Genomic DNA, 19,055 nt, shown 5'->3' with positions numbered 1-19,055 from the left:
AAAACATATCCCGGGTGAGGATTTAAAAAAAGTTAAAATAAAAATATGTAGCCCTGGCTGGTATAGCTCAGTGGATTTAGCGCTGGCCTGTGACCAGGCCACAGGTTCGATTCCCAATCAAGGCACATGCCTGGGTTTCGGACCAGGTCCCCAGCATGTGATGCAAAAAAGGAAACCACACATTGATGTTTCTCTCCCTCTTTCTTCCTCCCTTCCTCCTGTCTAAATAAATACATAAATAAATAAAATCTTAAAAAAAAAATTAAAACATGTACATATAGTGTGAGCTGGGATTTTAATTTCTACATAAATAAGATCCTTAAGTTCATCCCAAACTCTTCCCAGCCCTATTGCTCTCATATAGATGGCTACCAAGCACAGCTCATTCCACCTTCTGGAATTTTGTATCCAGTCCCTCATCTCTTCATTTCCCTTAACAGGGGTTTGGGGCCCAAATCGACCCCTGACTGGATCCAGTACGATGAGGTAAACTTTCCCAGCCTCAGCCCCTCCTCACGCCAATCCACCACAAAGGCTGCTGCCAGCACAGTCGTCCTGCAGCACTCCCCAGCTCAGCAGGCTTCAGCTGCTTTATATCTGCAGAGGCTAGCTTAGTGTTTAGCGTACTGAAGGTGCTCAGTAAATACTGGTAGAGGGAGGGATTGAAGAAAATGACTGGCTGGGCCCTGGCTGGTGTGGCTCAGTGGACTGAGCGCCGGCCTGCGAACCAAAGGGTCACTGATTCGAGTCCCAGTCAGCACACACGCCTGGGTTGTGGACCAGGTCCCCAGTAGGGGGTGTGTGAGTAGCAACCACACACTGATATTTCTCTCCCTCTCTCTCTCCCTCCTTTCCCCTCTCTAAAAATAAATAAGTAAAGTCTTTAAAAAAAAAAAAAGAAAATGGCTGGGATGCTAGATTTCACTGATCCCTGTTGTCAGGCGGAAATTTCCTTGAGTTTTAAACAAAAGGTATTTTTTACACAAAGCGTTAGAAAGCCAATTTCTAAATATTTACACAAATATTTAGAAACTGGCTTAATAAACATTTAAAATTTTTTAGTCAGTACATGTATATGAATAAATATATTTTAACAATATTTATTTGATAAAGAGTTGCACAAAAATTCTGGCTGCATGCATCCCCCTTAGTGCTCAGACTTTCTGAAGAATAAACTGTAGGAAGGAAGGAAGGAAGGGAGGGAGGGAGGGAAGGAGGGGAGAGAGAGAGAGAAAGGAAAGAAAGAGAGAGAGAGAGAGAGGAATATAAATAGCACATTGTTATGTGGAAAAATGCTTGGATTTAAAAAGAATCTAGAAAGAAAATCAAAGCCAAATAACTTCACATCTACTAAACTAGCAATCATAAGTCACATTTAAAAAGCCAATGGCATCCTGGGAGGAAGTGGTTCACTTCACGTTAGAGGATCATGGTGGCGCTGCAAATCGGCTCAGGCTTTCTGGTGAACAATCTGGCCTTGCATAGTAAGAACTATAAAACTTCTTACACCTTTGGGTACAATGATTCAACTGGAAGAACATACCTTAAAAAAATAACTTAAAGAAAAACAAAATCTCTGTACTATTCATATTAGCGACATCTAGGGCACATTGCAAAGTGCCCAAACAGGAGACAGACCAAGCTAACCATGTATCATCATGTACATCAACACTTAAAATGACAACCACATGGTCTATTTACACTGAAGAACAATGGCTCTGCAATTAGACATTTTTTGGTTTGAATCTTGACACTGCCCCTTCTATGCTTTAGAGAGATGTTTCCCTTCTAATAATGGACTTAGACCAGTCAGGATGCACAAGCAGTTCCTTCTCTTGAGGAGATGTGTGTATTCTTGTTTGAATAGAAAAGAGAGATGATTAGAGAGCAGTCTCTTGCGTCAGACAGCCTGAGTTCACATCTTAGCACGGTCACTTGCTGGCCATATGACCTTAGGCAAGTGACTAAACCGCTCAACATTCCAGTTGCAACTCATGTGCCTAATATGGCTAGTATTAGACCAATACAAATCTAATAATATGACCTACCCCACAAAGTTCTTAGGAGGTTGAAATGAGATGATGCCTATGGAGTGCTTAGTGTACTCTGACATGCAGTGAGCTCTCAGTACATGTTAGCAATTTGTATTCTTCCATTAATATTTATTGATCACCCACCATGGTCCAAGCATTGCATCACATATATTCACCACATTTAATCCCTACAAGAACCTCACAGGGTGAGTGTTGTTATACAGAAAGGTTAAATAAATGAGCTCAGAGAGGGATCTATGTGTATTAGGTGAGAAAAGGGGAATACAACATGGTTGGCAGATCCCAACTACCGTATGTAAAATGAAATAAACTTATACATCTGTAATGATATCCATAATTAGAGCTTAGTAATCATCAGGTCCACTTTGTTTAAAGTTAGTCAAGTTTCTTTGTATTTTCAAGTAGAAGCAAGTAACTGAATTGGGAACCCAGGCCCATTGCTCTCATTGAGCCACGCCCTTCTTTCCCCCAAGTCGAGACCAGGCCATGTATTAAACGGCAGCCGGCTTCTGACCAGCAAGTGCTTACCTGGAGGAGATAAAGGAGTCCTGGGACAAACAAGGTGAGTGGGTACAGAGACTGGTATGTTGCTAAGGCAAGAAAAATAGCACTGAGGAAGGTACTACCTGTAAAGAGAAAGAAATGTGTGGCATAATCCAGTCTCATCAACCAGGATTAGAATCAAAGGGTCCCCCAAACAAGAAACTTTCCATAACTTTTCAAATAATCACCTGCCAAATATCTCCTGCTACACACAGTGCTATGGAAACTCACATGAAGAGCCTCTTGGCTTGAATTCCGATGAAATGAAAACAAGGAAGCCAAAACCGTTTACCTTTAGTAACCTGATATACCACAGGAATATTTTTTGTAACATTTTCAGACCCAGGAAGATTTCACAAACCTTCGGCATAAAGGTGAATAAAGGGATCAAGTCTATTAACACCCATGTCCTATTTAAGTTACCAATCGATTAAGCCTCCATCCCATCACTATTTTTATTTGTATTTTTTATTTCGAGAGTACGTTTATTAAAGCTGGGGACAGTGAAACAAAGGAAGGGCTAAGGCTAGAGAAGCAACAGGGGAGAACCTAGGTGGTGCTGCTTTGCCTCACTAGAAACATCACAGGAAAGAAATGAGTCATGCAGGGTTGCATAGACTCATTGAGAAGTAAGTCTTGGTGACAGGAAGTGGGCTAAGGTGGGGTTAGAGTTTAGGAGAAAGAGAGCAAAAGTACATGCCCAAGAAAAGGATGGGTGAAGGTGTGTTCCAAGGAAAGCACATCCCATCACTATTTTATTTTATTTTATTTTTTTATTTTTCAATAGAGGGGGAGGCGGGAGAAAGAGAGGGAGAGAAACATCAATGTGTGAGAGAAATATCAATTGGTTGCCTCTCGCATGCCCCCAGCTGGGAACCTAGCCCATAATCCAGGCACAAGCCCTGACTGGGAATTGAACTGGCAACCTTTTAGTCTACAGGTCGGTGCTCAATCCACTGAGCCACACCAGCCAGGGCCCCTACACTATTTTTATAACACCCTTCCTTGTATGCTATCTTCAGGACATGAGTTTATTATTCTTTCAAATTTCCTTAATTTTTTAAATAATATTCTCATTCCTTACATAAAATGGGCCAATATGGAATCATTAAACATGATGTTATAAAAAATTAGCAATGACATGGGAAATGTTTACAATCCTTTTAAGTGAAGGTTATAAAGGAGATATATACTATGATTTCTTTAAAAAATACGCATAAACAATTTTATTAACCTATGTCACCTCAATAAATTCAATAAAAATAAAAAGTAAAAATTTTAAAAATACACGTATAAACACATTTTTAGAAATGCCTAGGCCACAAAGTTCACAGTGGTCATCTCTGTGTGGTAGAATTACGGGTGATTTTTCATACTTTTGCTTCTCTGTATTTTCTAAACTTTCTATAATGAACATGCTTTGTTTTTGTCATACGAAAAAAACTGATTACTTTTTTTCAAAAAAACACACAGATAGCTATTCCCTTTCAGATGGTTTAAGACAACACAGTACACTAAAGCCAAGGCTACAGAAGCCTAGTTTACAACAGAAGTTTCAAAGTAGCCTAGAACTCAGTAGAGTGTAATTGATGGTCCAAGGCTAGTGTATAATGACAATGTTTCATAAAATGACAGTATCCACAGTCACTCTTATTAGTGTGGGGTCAACTGTTCACTGAAAATAATAGACATCCTCTCAATGGTGCTTCCTAAAAGGAGAAACTAGTTACCCCACTCAGTCTGAGCAGTTCCGCCCTCTCCCAACCCAGCTCCAGAGACAGACAGAAGGATTTTTTTGCCCACCAAACTGCTCTATCTTCTTGAAACATCTAAAAGCCATCTTGGAAGAGTGAGGGTTATAAATGCGACTACATCATGGGAAACGGGGTGGAAAGAATAGAACTTTGAGTGTTATATCCCTTAAACCAAGGAAACTCACCAGGTAGGAACAATTCCTGGTTGAAAGGAAGTGGAAGGAAGGCAGAGAAAGGAGGAAGCTGGAAGTAGAAGACAAAGGACAGAATTCTATGGGGTGGGCTGTCTTGCCATGTTAATTAGTGCCGGCATGATATCCTATATCCAGGGTACTTGTAAATATAACTGAGCAAGGACAGAATCATGCCCAGCAAAGCTGTGCCACCAGCAGAAGCCCCCAGACACCTGTTCAGCCACAGACACCTAGAACCAGACCCAGGTCAAGTCTGAGATAGGAAGATGGCAGTGGTGGCATTCTGGAGCCCAACAACTGGCCAGGTTCAGGATCCCTTGGTTTGGCCAAAAATCTGAATGACATTTTTGTAGGAAACTGGCTAAGAGCAGGGAAAAAACTGGAAAAAACTTTTTAATTAAACATGTTTTCTACAGAGATTGGGAGAAGAGGCCCATGTGTCTGTTACCACCAGAGGGAGGCTAATGTTCCAACTGCATCTATTCTCACAAACATGGTGAAAACAAACACATGACTTTCACCTCTCTCTCCCCAAGATGACACCAGAGTGAAATAAACACAGCCACCTCCTGTCCTAATTGCCTGCAGTCAGTAATTACTTGTCTGGAGCAGCTATTTGTAAGGCCCAGGAGAAAAGAAAGGGTTCATAGCCTAAAAGAGAATGGACTGGTGAGTTGTAGAATACATGCTCCCAAGGTCAGGAAGAAGCAGCCTTCCATCCTTGGAAGAAATCATTAGGAAAGAAAAATCTGTTCCTTCTGCTATTCTCTCCGCCAGTAAGTGACATCAACATCGGCCAGACACCCCAACTATTCCCCACCCCTCCAGGCCCACACTCCTTCCACCAGCCACCATGCTCTGTGGATCCACCTCTGGAACACCCACCACTGCAGTTCTTGCTCTCATCAACTCTTGCTAGTTGTCAGCAGCCTCTTCTCCTCCTCAAAGGTCTCCTAACCTCCTCGCATCTAGTCCATCCTCCATAGAAGCACAGAAGGATTCTTCTAAATCACAGTTTAAATTGTGACAAGCCCTCTATAAAGACTTCAGATAGTTCCATTTCATCTATTGGATTAAGTCCAAACACTAACAAACAAGACCAAAACCCTTTACTTTACTCTCCGAGTTTATTTCTCCAGTTCCACCTCTCACCACTCTCCTACACATACTCCGTCCTCCAGCTACACTGGACCACACCTCAATTTCTAAAACATCATGCTCTTCCTTCTGTGTCTGTTCTCAGGCTATTCTTTTACCTAAGGTATCCTCCCCTGCCCTCGTTCTGGTAGAGACCTATCCTTCAGAGACCAGCTGAAATGTCACATCCTCCATGAAGCCTAAGCAGAGATGATAATTATAGTGAGTATAGCTAACATTTATTGATCACTTACTAGGTGCCAGACACCTATCCTCTATATCCAGAACAGTGCCTGACTCTAACCCAAAAAAATAATAATAGTAGCCCTGAATAAACATGACAACAACCTTGTGAAAGCTCTATTTTTCTACCCATTTTTATTCTACCATTTTACAGGTAAAGAAAACAAGGCACAGAAACAGAAAGGTTAAGTCACGTATCACTTTAAGTAATGGAATCACTCAGCTAATTCCAGCGCTCATTCTCTTAGTTCATTCAATATTCTCATTCAATACTGATACTATCTTATAATAATTTGCTAATGTTTACCTCTCCCCCCATTTGTCTGTGAGTTTCACAAGGGCAAAAAACCTCTTTTAACTTCGAACCTCCAGCACCTAGTACAGTGCCTGGCCCGTGAGTTGAATGAATGAATGAATACAATCTAATGATACAGATTATATCCTTTCTAAAAATGCAAGCATATTAAAGATAACCAAGAAATTACAATTCCCTATCATCATCTAATATCTAATGTATTGTCGACATATTCTAAATGTCCTCCAAACATCTGTTGTAGCTGTTTTCTCCAAACCAGAATCCAATCAAGATTCACCTATTCCACTCAGTTATAATGTCTCCTTGTCTCTTTCATGACGATGACTTTACTCACTGGAGGACTTTCCAAATTAATTTTAGAGAAAGGAAAGGGGAGAGAGAGAAACACGTTCCTTTTTTAAAATGAGATAAAATTGACATACAACATTATATTAGTTTTGGATATACACATGTTTAATATTTGTATTTACTAAGTGATCACTACAATACGTCTAGCTGAAACCAATGTTCTTGAGGAATGAAAACTCATGGGGGAATAAAACGTGGATAAAACACAAAATAAATCTGACTCTTGATAAAACAGACTGTAGAACGGCAGTTGAGAACTTGCTTTGGCCGGGGACCAGGCACAGAGAATGCTCTTGGTGGTGCAGATTACTGGATGGTGAGACCGGCAGTCCAGGGATAGAAATGTGGTACTGCAACCGTCAGGAGCCTGGTGCGTAGGATGCTGGGCAGATGTGGATGGGGCACATGAACAGTCTGAGCAAAAGTGAGCCCCGGCTGGTGTGGCTCAGGGGATTCAGTGCCGGCCTAAGAACCAAAAAGTTGCCAGTTTGATTCCCAGTCAGGGCACATGCCTGGGTTGTGGGCCAGATCCCCAGGTGGGGGCCTGCAAGAGGCAACCGAGTGATGTATCTCTCGCACATTGATGTTTCTCTCTCTCCATTGCCATCTCTCCAAAAATAAATGAATAAAATCTTTTTTAAAAAGTGAGGGGAAATATGGAGGCACACAAGAGTCTCATGGGGTTGCTATGTTTTGAAAGAAGCTAGAAGGAGCGAGAAAACTCGGTTAGGAAGGCCGAAGAAGGGTAACATGTGCTTGAAGTAAGAGATTACTTCAACCATTTTAGACAAACTGTGCAAAAAGCAAACATTTCTAAGGTGCCAGCTCTATGCCAAGCCTGTGCTGGGTGCCAGAGACTGGTGACTCAGACAGGCTCTGTCTTCAGGGAGCTCCCAGTAAACAGTGACAAATATAGGAGGAAAGTATGAAGGAAGTATATACCTAGCCCATCAGGAAAAGCTGACACCTGAGTTTAGAACAGTGAATAGGTGAAGCTGGCAGTACAAGAGAACAGCATTTGCACAGGCGGGAGGGCAAGAGAGAGAATGGTGTGCTCAGGATGGAAGGGTGGGGACTGTAATTAGCTCAACAGGGCAAAAACAGGGTGAGAATTGGGAGGAACAACTGGAATGGGGGCAAAAGGGGCCCTTGTGGATGTTGATAACATTCTGTTTCATGATATGAGTGCTGGTTATATGTCATTTTGTGAACATTCATTTAAGTGTACACTAATGATTTGTATTTTTCTGTATACTTTTTTCTGTATACAAGGGGGGACCCAAAAAGCCCAGAATTTATTTATAAAAAATTGTGTATTTTTTTCTCACATGTTTAAACTTCAGTCACCTTCAAAGTACTCTGTATTTGACATTTTTCCTATTAAGACATTTTTCCACTGCTCAAAACAGTTTTTGAACTCATCGATTTTGAGGCCTTTTAGAGCTTTTACCATTTTTTTGTTGTTGTTTCATCTCTCCACATTAGCAAAATGTTCCCCTTTGAGGATATTTTTTTTCATCAGGGAAAGAAAAAAAGTCTCTCGGGGAGAGATCGGGTAAATAGAGAGGGTGGGGCACGGGCGGCATGCCATTTTTGGTAAAAAACTGAACACTCAGAAACAACAACAAAAAAGAAAAAATTAAAAAACTGAACACTCAGCAGGTGTGAGCAGGTGCACTTGTAAATCACACATCATGAAATTGGCAGATGCATTGAAAAGAGTCTTCAAAAAAAAAATTTTCACTGAAGCCAAAGACAGACTCTCACAACCCCATTAGCTGGTATATTGACATAGAGGGGTTGCTAGAACACTCACCGAGCAGGGGAAACCTGTACTACAAGGGGCCCACCCTCCAGAAATAATTCCGGGTTTTTTTGGGCCCCTCCTTGTATATGCTATATCTCAACAAAAAGTTAATATATAAAAAATCTCATTTCCTCACATCTGTCAGAATGGCTATCACCAATAAACCAACAAGTGTCGGTGAGGATGTGGAGAAAAGGTAGCCCTTATGCACTGTTGGTGAGAATGCAGACTGGTGCAGCTATGGAAAGCAGTATGGAGTTACCTCGAAAAATTAAAAATGGAACTGCCTTACGATCCACTTTGGGGAATATATCCAAAGAAACCCGGAACACTAATTTAAAAGAATATATGCACCCTTATGTTCATTGCAGCATTATCTACAATAGCCAAGATTTGGAAGCAGCCCAGGTGTCCATCAGTGAGTGAGTGGATAAAAAGCTATGGTACATTTACATGATGGAATACTACTCAGCCATAAAAAAGAAGGGAAGTTCATCCTAGCTGGTATGGCTCAGTGGACTGAGTGTCAGCCTTTAAACCAAAGGGTTGCTGGTTCGATTCCCTGTCAGGGCACATGCCTAGGCTGTGGGCCAGGTCCCCAGTTGGGGGTGCAGGAGAGGCAAGCACACATTGATGTTTCTCTCCCTCTCTTTCTCCCTCCCTTCCCCTCTCTCTAAAAAATAAAATAAATAAAACTTTAAAAAAAAAAAAAAGGAAATTTTACCCTTTGTGACAGTATGGATGGACCTGGAAAGCATTATGCTAAGGGAAATAAAGACAGTCAGAGAAAGACAAGTACCATATCATTTCACTCATCTGTGGAATCTAATGAACAAAATAAACACGCAAAACAGAGACAGGCTCATAGATAGAGAGCAGGCTGACAGTTGTGGGGGTGGGATGGCTCGGAGGGGGGTGGGTAGAGGAATTGAGCAAAAAAGAAAGAAAGAGAAAGAAATCATGGACACAAATAACAGTGTGGTGACTGGGGGGGGGGTGGAGGAGGGTATGGGGGGTTAAATGGTGACAGATGGAGGCCTGACTCGGGGGTGGTGAACACACAATATAGTGTACAGATGACGTGTTGTAGAATTGTGCACCTGAAAACTGTATAATTTTGTTAATCAGTGTCAGAAAAAATAAAAATAAAAAAATCTCAACCAGCAGGTAGGTTGGGGTCAGATCATGGAGAGCTTAGCTTGCACAATCATCCAAAAACATCTACCTACAGGCTAAGACAGCACATCTGAAATAATGCCTGAAATGGCAGCCTCAACTGGGCAAGAGCTAGGGCATCCTACCTTCTACCAGGAGCAACCATGCCAAGGGGACCGTCAGATTTACCAAAAAATGAAAACAAAAAACAAACATAATACAACTGTTTACTTGTTAGTACAGCCTAGATACCTAGACACTAAATTTTCTGTACAAGCCCTAGTCTTTGGCCTTATCATAGGAATGTTAAACCAAATCAGTCAAATGTATATGTACACTGGCTAGAGTATCAGGGAATTTCATTATCCACCTAATCTAGCTTTGAATATGTTCCCCAACTCCCTGTTTGTGTCAGGGTAGGGGCCAAAACAAGCCTCAGCAAGACCCGGGGTAATGCTCTGCTTCCAGAGACTGCGCCTTGAAGTGATCTGGGCCAAGGTGGGTGGCATAGCTGCAGGATAGAGCGGGAATGTAGATGAAGTAGAGCTCTGGGGGCTGGCTCAGTATATAGACTTCAAGTGGAGTGAGCAGAGACTGGGTCATAGGTAGTGACCTGTACTAGGATAGGCAGTGGGACAGACTGGAATGTGGTCAAAAGGGCTAAGGTTCCATAGGACATTCAGAAGAGGAAGTTGCACCACGGCCTGAGCACAAGCAAGATTGCTGGAAAAGAGGAGGTGATGATAGGGCTTGGCCTAATGTATGCCCTTCCTTGCCAAGTATGATCTTTTAACAGGGCAGGCTCTCTCAGGGTAGTCCATTCATATCAGTGATGATGATAATTTATCCAGCACATACTCTGTTCCAGCCAGGACTGTAAGCACTTTACATTTAGTCCTTCCAATAACTCCAGGAAGGGGGTACTATTACTATCCCCACTTTATGGAAAAGGAAACTGAAGAACAGAGAGGTTATATGCTCAGGGTCACAACACTAGTGAATAATATGAATAGGGTTTGAACACATTCTCGTTTCAGACCCCATATTCTTAAACTGCATGATTATGCTACCTTCTTCTTCTTTTTTTAAAGATTTTATTTATTTATTTTTAGAGAGAGGGGAAGGGGGAGAAAGAGAGGGACAGAAACATGGATTGGTTGCCTCCCGCACATGTTCCAACTAGAGATAAAACCGCACAACCCAGGCATGTGCCCTGACCAGGAATAGAACCGGTGACCTTTCACTTTGCGAATGATGTCCAACCAACTGACACACACTGGTCAGCGTAGCATTCTTCTTGATCTCAATCTTGCTGTGCCATAAAAATCCCAATAAGCAGAGCAACTATTTGTTGAGCAGGTTCTGCTAAGGAAGCATGTTCAGCATTTTATAGTTCTTACTTACTCCTCCACTAATCCAGGAGGCAGATAATATCTCTGTGATCAACCTGAAGTTCTTAAGGTTGTGTGATTTGCCTGAGGCTAAAGAGCTGGTAACTAGAAAGAGCAGGTTCTGAAGTTGGGTTATTGTGACAAAACTCTACCCCAGCCTGCTTCATCCTTGGGTCCTTGGCTCCTCTATGACTCTCTTCATGGGGAGTCACTTGCTCTTACCCAAGAGCAGTGATTTTCAACCAGAGTGCTACAAGAATTTTTAAAACATGCAATACCTATCTAGTAAAGGGCACTGACCCTTTTTCCTTAGACTATCAAATAAAAATATGACAACAGCCGATACAACTATAGCTGTCAGGTATGAATGTCCCATCTTGAACCATACACATATAGGTCATATAACAGAGTTGCACCTTATTAGTCATATTGCAAAATTAGGTTGCATCTGATTGGTTAATTCTTGGTACCAGAAATCCCCATATACAAATATAGGCACCTGATTTTTTAAAAAGTCACTTTGGAAACTCTGACCAGTGTGGCTCAGTTGGTTGGGCATCTTCCCACAAAGCGAAAGGTCACCAGTTTGATTCCTGGTCAAGGCACATGACCAGGGTTGCGGGTTCCGTCCTGGGTCGGGGTGCACAGGAGAGGCAATGGATCAATGTTTCTCTCTCACTTTGATGTTTTTCTCCCTCTCTTTCTCCCTCCCTTCCTTTGTCTCCCTAAAAATAAATAAATAAAATCTTAAAAAATAAAATAAAAAGTCACTCTGGAGAAAAAGGGTAGGAAATTACTATTAATATTTTTAAATCAATTAAAATTATACCTATTTTTTGGTGTGCCACAGAATTTTAGTAATCAACTCATGTGTGCCAGGAGATGAAAAAGGTTGAAAATCTCTGCCCTAGAGGAACCGTAGAAGGAGATGATGGATGGGATCATCAGGCCTCAGGCTCAGCACTCTGCCATTGTTCTTCCAGGGCTGGGCTCCAGCAAGAAAACCTCTCATTTTAACCTCTTCCCAGTGCTCCCCAGGAGGCTCAGGGAGACTATCAATTCCAGGGATCTTTTTAAAAGGAGGATACTGGCCCTGGCCCGTTAGCTCAGTTGATTGGAGCATCATCAATATACTAAGGTTTTGGGTTGACCCCTGGTAGGTGCGCATGCAAGAGACAACCAATGAATGCATAAATGACTGGAACAACAAATTGATGTCTCTCTTCCTTCTCTCTCTCTCTCTCCCTCTCTCTCTCCCCTCTTCCTCTTTCTTCCTCTGTCTGAGATCAGTAAATAAGAAAAACAAATAAATAAAAAGGAGGATATTATTTCATTTTTAAAGATTTAATTTACTGATTTTTAGAGATAGGGTAAGAGACAGAGAAAGAAAGGGAGAGAAACATTGATACGAGGAAGAAACATCAATCAGTTGCCTCTCATACATGCCCTGACCGGGGACTGAACCTGCATCCCAGGCATGTGCCCCAACCAGGAATCGAACCAGTGACCTTTCACTTTGCAGAACAACGCCCAAACTACTGAGCTATACTCATCAGGGCAAGGAGGATATTATTAAAAGTAACAACCAGCACCACCATTTACTGAGCACTGAGCACATGCCCCCACACCATGCTAAGTGTTCTATATGCATTTACATTCTCATTCATTCTTCACATTCAATCCCCATGTTGTAGATAAGGAAATGGAGGCCAAAAGAGTTAAGTGACTGGTTCAAAGTGATGCAGCCAGGAAATGGTGGAGCTGGGATTGGCTACCTGATCTGTCTGACATCAGAGCAGCCTGAGCTCTTAATCATGCTGGACTGCCTCTGATACTACTGATTCTTCTTTTTCCTTGGGAAGCAAGTGCTGTCACAGAGGCCTCTTTTAGTGCAATGAGAAAGGCTGGAAGGGTCCTTAGGGGCAAACCTCAAATTTCTAGTCTGGAACACTTCACTGCTGACAAATACCAACAGTGAACAGGAGTTACCTATTAACATCTGTCTGTTTTCCTTTTTAAAGCCTAATGAAGACTACTTCACAGGGATGGAGCATTTTCATTAGATCACTGAGAGGCAGAGTAACCTAGACCAAAGCCCCAACCTTTGAGATGAAACCCAAGCTGCTCTACTAAACTAACATCAACCCTGCCCACATACGTGCGTTTCCCGGCCAACACCCCAACAAGGACATAACAATGTAATGGCCAGGGCCTTGTCCCAGCCTGTGTCTTTCAGTGTGTCCCAGTCAACCCTGGGCTGCCACAAAAGAAGCCAAAGGATAGAAGGTAGAAGGAGTTAAGAAGACAGAGCAAACGAGGCCACTCTGTTTGGGGGGCACCTGCTCCATGGCAGTATGGGGAGAGAGTTGCGAAGTGTACTACCACTGTCCCTGTCTCCGTATCAGTCAAGTTAATTTATTTTTACTTATGTGCTCATTGAAGAAACTTTGGAAAAAAACAGATATGAAAAAGAAATAAAAGCCACACATGAAGTAACTTCACAGAAACAAGTTATCTTTTGAAATCTATATTCTGTCTATTTTTGTTGTACTTTAACATAGTTGAGGTAATATTTTATTAAAATACACAATTTTGTATTCTGCTTTAAAAATAAATGTATTCTCATAATTTGCAATTATTTTTAAACATCACGTGCATGGGCACACTATATTTTTCCTTTTATAAAAAAATTTTATTTATTTATTTTAGAGAAAGGGGGAGCGAGGGAGAAAGAGAAGGACAGAAACATCAATGTGTGGTTGCCTCTCGCGTGCCCCCAACCAGGGACCTGGCCTGCAACCCAGGCATGTGCCCTGACTGGGAATCAAACCAGCGACCCTTTGGTTCACAGGCCGGTGCTCAAACCGCTGAGCCACACCAGCCATGGCTGTATTTTTCTTAGGTATATGAACAAACCATGTTTTACTTAGCCATTCCTCTCTCTATTTTGAAGAATTTTCCAATTTTTCCAGTCATCATAAATAATCCTGCATCTAATGGCTTCACATCATAAAGGTTTGTTTATATTTCTGTATTCCTTTAGAACAGAATCTTCAAAAGTGTAATTAATAAATGAAAAGTACAAACATTTTAAGACTATTGCCAAATTGCTTCCCAAGAGGATAAACAAATTCATGACACCTTGCCTTGTGGGAGAATGCCTATTTGATAGCACCTTTGCCAGCTCTGAAAATTACCTTCTAAAATCTTTGCCAACTTGGAAGGGGGGAAAAAGACACTTCTTTGTTATTTCAATTTGCTTTTCTTTATTAATTATCTATGGAGTTGAATATTTTATCATAGTTTTCAGTCATTTATATTCCTTCTTTTGTGAATTCTCCCAACTGTTTTCTCCTTTGAAGAGTGAGTTATGCCTTTATTAATGTTAAGTATGTGGTACAAATGTGACATGTAAAAATATGACTTGCGGATTTTATAAGTTAACTAACCTCCTGTACATACTGTTAGTAGGGATCGCTACCAATACACGCAAAGAGTTACAGGAGTTCAGAGGACTGACTACAATAGAATTCTCCAAATATTCTCACAGATTAGAAATGTTATTTGTGGTTGTCTCTATAGCTGCCAACAATGGAAAATAACAAATGTCCAGCAAAAGGGAAGGCCTGGGACCCCATGACAAAATACTTGAGGAACAGAGTGGAGATAGGGAAGGGTGATAAAAGACTTGTACTTCTCATTTTATGTGTTTGAATATCTTTTATCCTTTTTTAAAATTGTTTATGCAGTTACAGTTGTTCCTACTTTTTCTCCCTTTCCCTACCTCCACCCAGCATCCCCTTCTCCCCTAAGTCAACCCCCCTATCGTTGTCCGTGTCCATGGGTTATGCATAAATGTTCTTTGGTTAATCCCTCCACCATCTTTCATTCAGTCCTCCCACTCCCCTCTGGCCATTGTCAGTCTGTTCTATGTATTTATGTTTCTGTTTCTAATTTTGTTTGTTAATTTATTATGTTCATTAGATTCCACATAAAAGTGAGATCATGTGGTATTTGTCTTTCACTTACTTGAATATCTTTTATTCTTACCAAGTACTTGAACTACTCCTAACATTTTTAAAAATTAAATTTAGATTGAAAGTAACTGACAAATATGTGACCAATGTCACACGATTCATATGAAGTAAGTGCTTAAAAGTAAAACAAAATTGTGTGTATAACATTACAAAAATGTCTACAAATTCATTAGACAGTGATATGGAGTGACACAGTAAGACTTTTTTGTGTTTTGTGGGACCAAAACCAATATGGCTGCGAAAAGATACATATAACATTTATAGATGGTTCCCTCCCCCAACAAAACCTTTTCCATTGACTTGAAAGGTCATATACAAGATAGTTTTTAAATGGCATAATTTCCATTTTTTTGAGACTCCTATTAAATGCAACTTCAGAGGGCATGCCTTTAGTTTTTCTATCTTTGTGCTCGCTATTTTAAAGGTGACATTTTCAAAGTCCAGAGCTCTGCCAGGCTACAGCATATAATCCTTATTTTAATGGGTACCAGAAACCTTGCTAAATCAGACTACCTGAGTTTGGTGCTCTGTAAACAGGGACTGAGGCACTGAGTGTTCAAGCAGTAAAGAGTCTTCACTATTTCAGAGTTGTTTCTGACAAAAAGACCACAATCTTCAGAACAAGACAATTCAGGTTATGCAATATCCAGTCATTTTAAGTAACCTAATGATAAGTTAAAACTAAGCAGCCGACAGAAAGACTATCCACAACCACAACCACTCCAAGAGAAATAATGTCCTGTGAAGACCTAAGTCACTCCCATATGCTACCCTAGAAAAGGTAAGTAAAAGCTTCTATATAAAACTTTCGATTCTTTATTTCTTGAGTGTGCAAACTATTTAGCAACAATGTATGAAAATAAGGACTCTCATACATTTCTTATGGGAGAATAAATTGGTAAAACTCTTGAAGGCAATTTCAGTAATCCTACAGAAGGTACATACCCAGTGACACAACAATTCTATTTCTAGGACTTTATTGTAAGAAAATACCTGAGCTCTGGCTGCGTGGCTCAGTTGGTGGGAGCGTCGTCCCCTATACCAAAAGGCTGCAGGTTCCATTCCTGGTCAGGGCACATTCTTGGGTTGCGGGATCAATCCCCAGTGATGGCATGTATGGGAGGCAACACATCAATGTTTGTCTCTCTCTCTCTCTCTCCCCCCACCTTCCCCCTTCCTCTCTCTCTAAAATGCAACATATCCTCAGGTGAGGATTAAAAAAATAAAGAAAATAAATGAACATGGATGTGAAAATTACTGTACATTAGAAATTAATGTGTAATATTATTTAAACAGCTAAAAACTGGAACATGAGCTAAAAATTTAATTAGTAGAAGTTGGTTAAAGATTTTCTACACATTCTTCCAAATAATGGAATAGTGTGTAGCCATTAAAATTGACAGACTAGGTGTTTACTGACATATGTGGTAGACTGTACTGTTGGCCCGATTCTCCACCCCTCCCTATGTCCAGGCCCTTTGCCGTGTGACTCTGCGGCGCTCTTCCCTGTGGGCAGGATGGATGTCTCCATCCCTGGGCCCAGATGTGTGTCCTGTTTTGATCAATGGGATGTTAGCACATGCGATATAACCAGAAACTTAAAAAGTGCATGCCTGATTGGGCATGCTCACAGTTGTGCCTCTGCCATCACTGTGACAAGAACATACCTGAATTAGTCCTTTGGTCCAGGAGGATGACAGACGTGTAGAGAAGAGTTCAGTCTAGATTAGCCACTGATGCATAAATGAGTCCTGATGAAACCAACCAACTGCCTAGCCATGTCCAACCTAGATTAGCTGACCCGAGCTGACTTACAGATGTATAAGCTAATGTTTTTGTTGTTTGAAGCCACTGAGTTTGAAGCGGTTTGTTAAATAACATTTTTGTGGTGACAGTTAATAGACAGTCTGAAAGAAAAATGCAGGGGGGGAAAGGAATCTGGAGACGTACACCCCAAAGCTAATAGACTTCTAGTTAAAAATGGTAGATTGATCATGTGTTTCGTCTTTCTTTCCAAAACCTTGCCAAAATGGCAATAAAGGAATAAAACTAGTCTTAAACCACAAAGAACAGGAGAGGAGATTATAGCACTATGAAATTTCATACAATAGTAGAAACATAAAGCAGACAGAAGAGGGATAAATGACTGAGCAATATGGGAGAAATTACAGCTCAGGGGCCTGCAGAGAGGAATACCAGTAAAAATTAGGCCAGCTCACGCCACAGAACTTCTGAGAAATTCAGCATCTTGAAGGCACCAGATACTATGGAAGGTGGAGGTAAGGTACAGAGACGAAAATCAAGCTAAAAGTTTGCATACAGACCAGACAGAACCCCAGGTCTCATCTCAACTGTGTGCAGCCAGGTAACCACCCCTACATATTCTATCCTTCTAACTTTCTACTCCATCCCCAGATACTACAGTACTGGAGAATATTAACTACTGAGCACAGAAATGTGCTGAGGGGAAGTGCAGGCTGAAGAGTAATGAGACTGCATAAAGTCTATACACTGCAATCAGCCACCTCCTTTGCTGTTGTGCTCACAACCTCAGCAGTTGTGAGCGCAACAGCAAAGGAGGTGGCTGATCGCATGAACCCCGATCCTATGGCAACTCCAACTCTGTTACCCTCAGGCAGGAAATTGGAGAGGTCCTCTCCGGAAACACCAAATAGTTTCAGAGAGAAAGAAAATCTATAAATGATGACATTTAGGGATACCTCCAACAAAAAAGGCCAGCCGAATGCCCCATCTCCCCATAGTGAGAATGGTCCATGAACAAGTCCTGCCCATGAAGAGTCTCGAACCAACATGTTAGTTCCTCATTCTTAAACATAAACAGACAACCAAGGACCACCATAAATAAGAGAAAACCCTCCCACATTAAAAACAGAGCCCCAAAGAAACAGGAAAACAAAGTGGTGAGGGGATGACCAGGAAGACAAAAAGACTGTTTGGAACAGATGAGAACTGGGGGTGGGGGGAGCCTCAGAGTGATAAGGAAGAATATTGTGGTGATAAAAATAATAATAGGCTGCTTCAAAAAGAAAATACAACAATTAGAGAGTAAGAAAAAACTTAAAAATATAATAGAAAAATAACAAATTCAATAGAAGAGTTGGAAGATAAAAAACAAAGAACCCAGAAAAAGTTAGAGGAAGTAAAAAAGATGGAACTATCAATAGGAAATAAAATATGCAAAACAAATCAATCAAGAAAGTCCAATACCTAATAGACATTCTGAACAAGGAGACAGAGAAAACGGAGAGAATTTAAAAACCAGCACAGAAACACCTTCTAGAACTAAAGGACACTAGTCTCTACATTGATAAGACCTACAAGAGCCCAGTATAACGAATGAAGACCTATGTCAAGACACAACATCATGAAATTTCAAAACGCTAAGAATAAAACAAAGTCCCTAGGTCTTTCAGAAAAAGAAATGGGTTACATATCATGGCATCAAACTGATCAATAACAACCAGGAGGCTAGGAGACAGGAAAGCAATGCCTTCAAAATTCTGAATGAAAACTTTTTCCAATCTAGAATTCTATACTCTTCCTCAACTATTAATTTGGTGCTGACTTAGAACAAAGGCATTTTTCAGACATAAAATAACTCAAAACATATATTTAACACACCTTTTTAAAAAAATTATTTTATTGTTGTTCAATTACAGTTGTCTGTGTTTACTCCCCAAACACACCTTTTCTTAGAGAACTGCTAGAGGAGCTATTTCAGCAAAACAAAGGGGAAAAATCAATAAAGAAGAGAAGGAATCCAGGAAAAAGGGGGATACAATGGAGGAGAATGACAAAGATAAGTTCCACTATGATGGCTTTGCAACAGCCCGGTTAATGACCAGGACAGATTGGGGCAGGATGGAAGGTGCATGAAAAAGGTCTCCAGACACATGGACAAACCTAAAGTGGGGTAGGATCGAGGGTGGGAGGTGAGGATGGGGGGGAGGGGTTGGGGAGTAGTGAAGGGAAAATGGAGACAACTGTACTTGAACAACAATAAAAAAAAAAAAAAAAAGAATGGTCTTCAAAAAAATAATAGAACCAATAGACTA

The 19,055-nt window shown here is 40.9% G+C and overlaps 1 protein-coding gene across 2 annotated transcripts in view; it reads right to left on the bottom strand.

Moving 5' to 3' along the window:
• PIGU (phosphatidylinositol glycan anchor biosynthesis class U) overlaps window positions 1–19,055 on the bottom strand; it is a 97,964-nt gene that overhangs the window by 44,657 nt on the left and 34,252 nt on the right. For both annotated transcript variants that reach the window (XM_024559521.3, XM_071221770.1), the window contains one exon: window positions 2,583–2,680. In XM_024559521.3, the coding sequence (XP_024415289.1) occupies window positions 2,583–2,680 (98 nt within the window). The remainder of the gene's footprint in view (window positions 1–2,582; window positions 2,681–19,055) is intronic.

The sequence above is a fragment of the Desmodus rotundus genome, chromosome 6, assembly GCF_022682495.2.
Source record: "Desmodus rotundus isolate HL8 chromosome 6, HLdesRot8A.1, whole genome shotgun sequence".
In the NCBI taxonomy this organism is placed as follows: Eukaryota; Metazoa; Chordata; class Mammalia; order Chiroptera; family Phyllostomidae; genus Desmodus; species Desmodus rotundus.
This window is presented reverse-complemented; position numbering and strand designations above follow the sequence as displayed.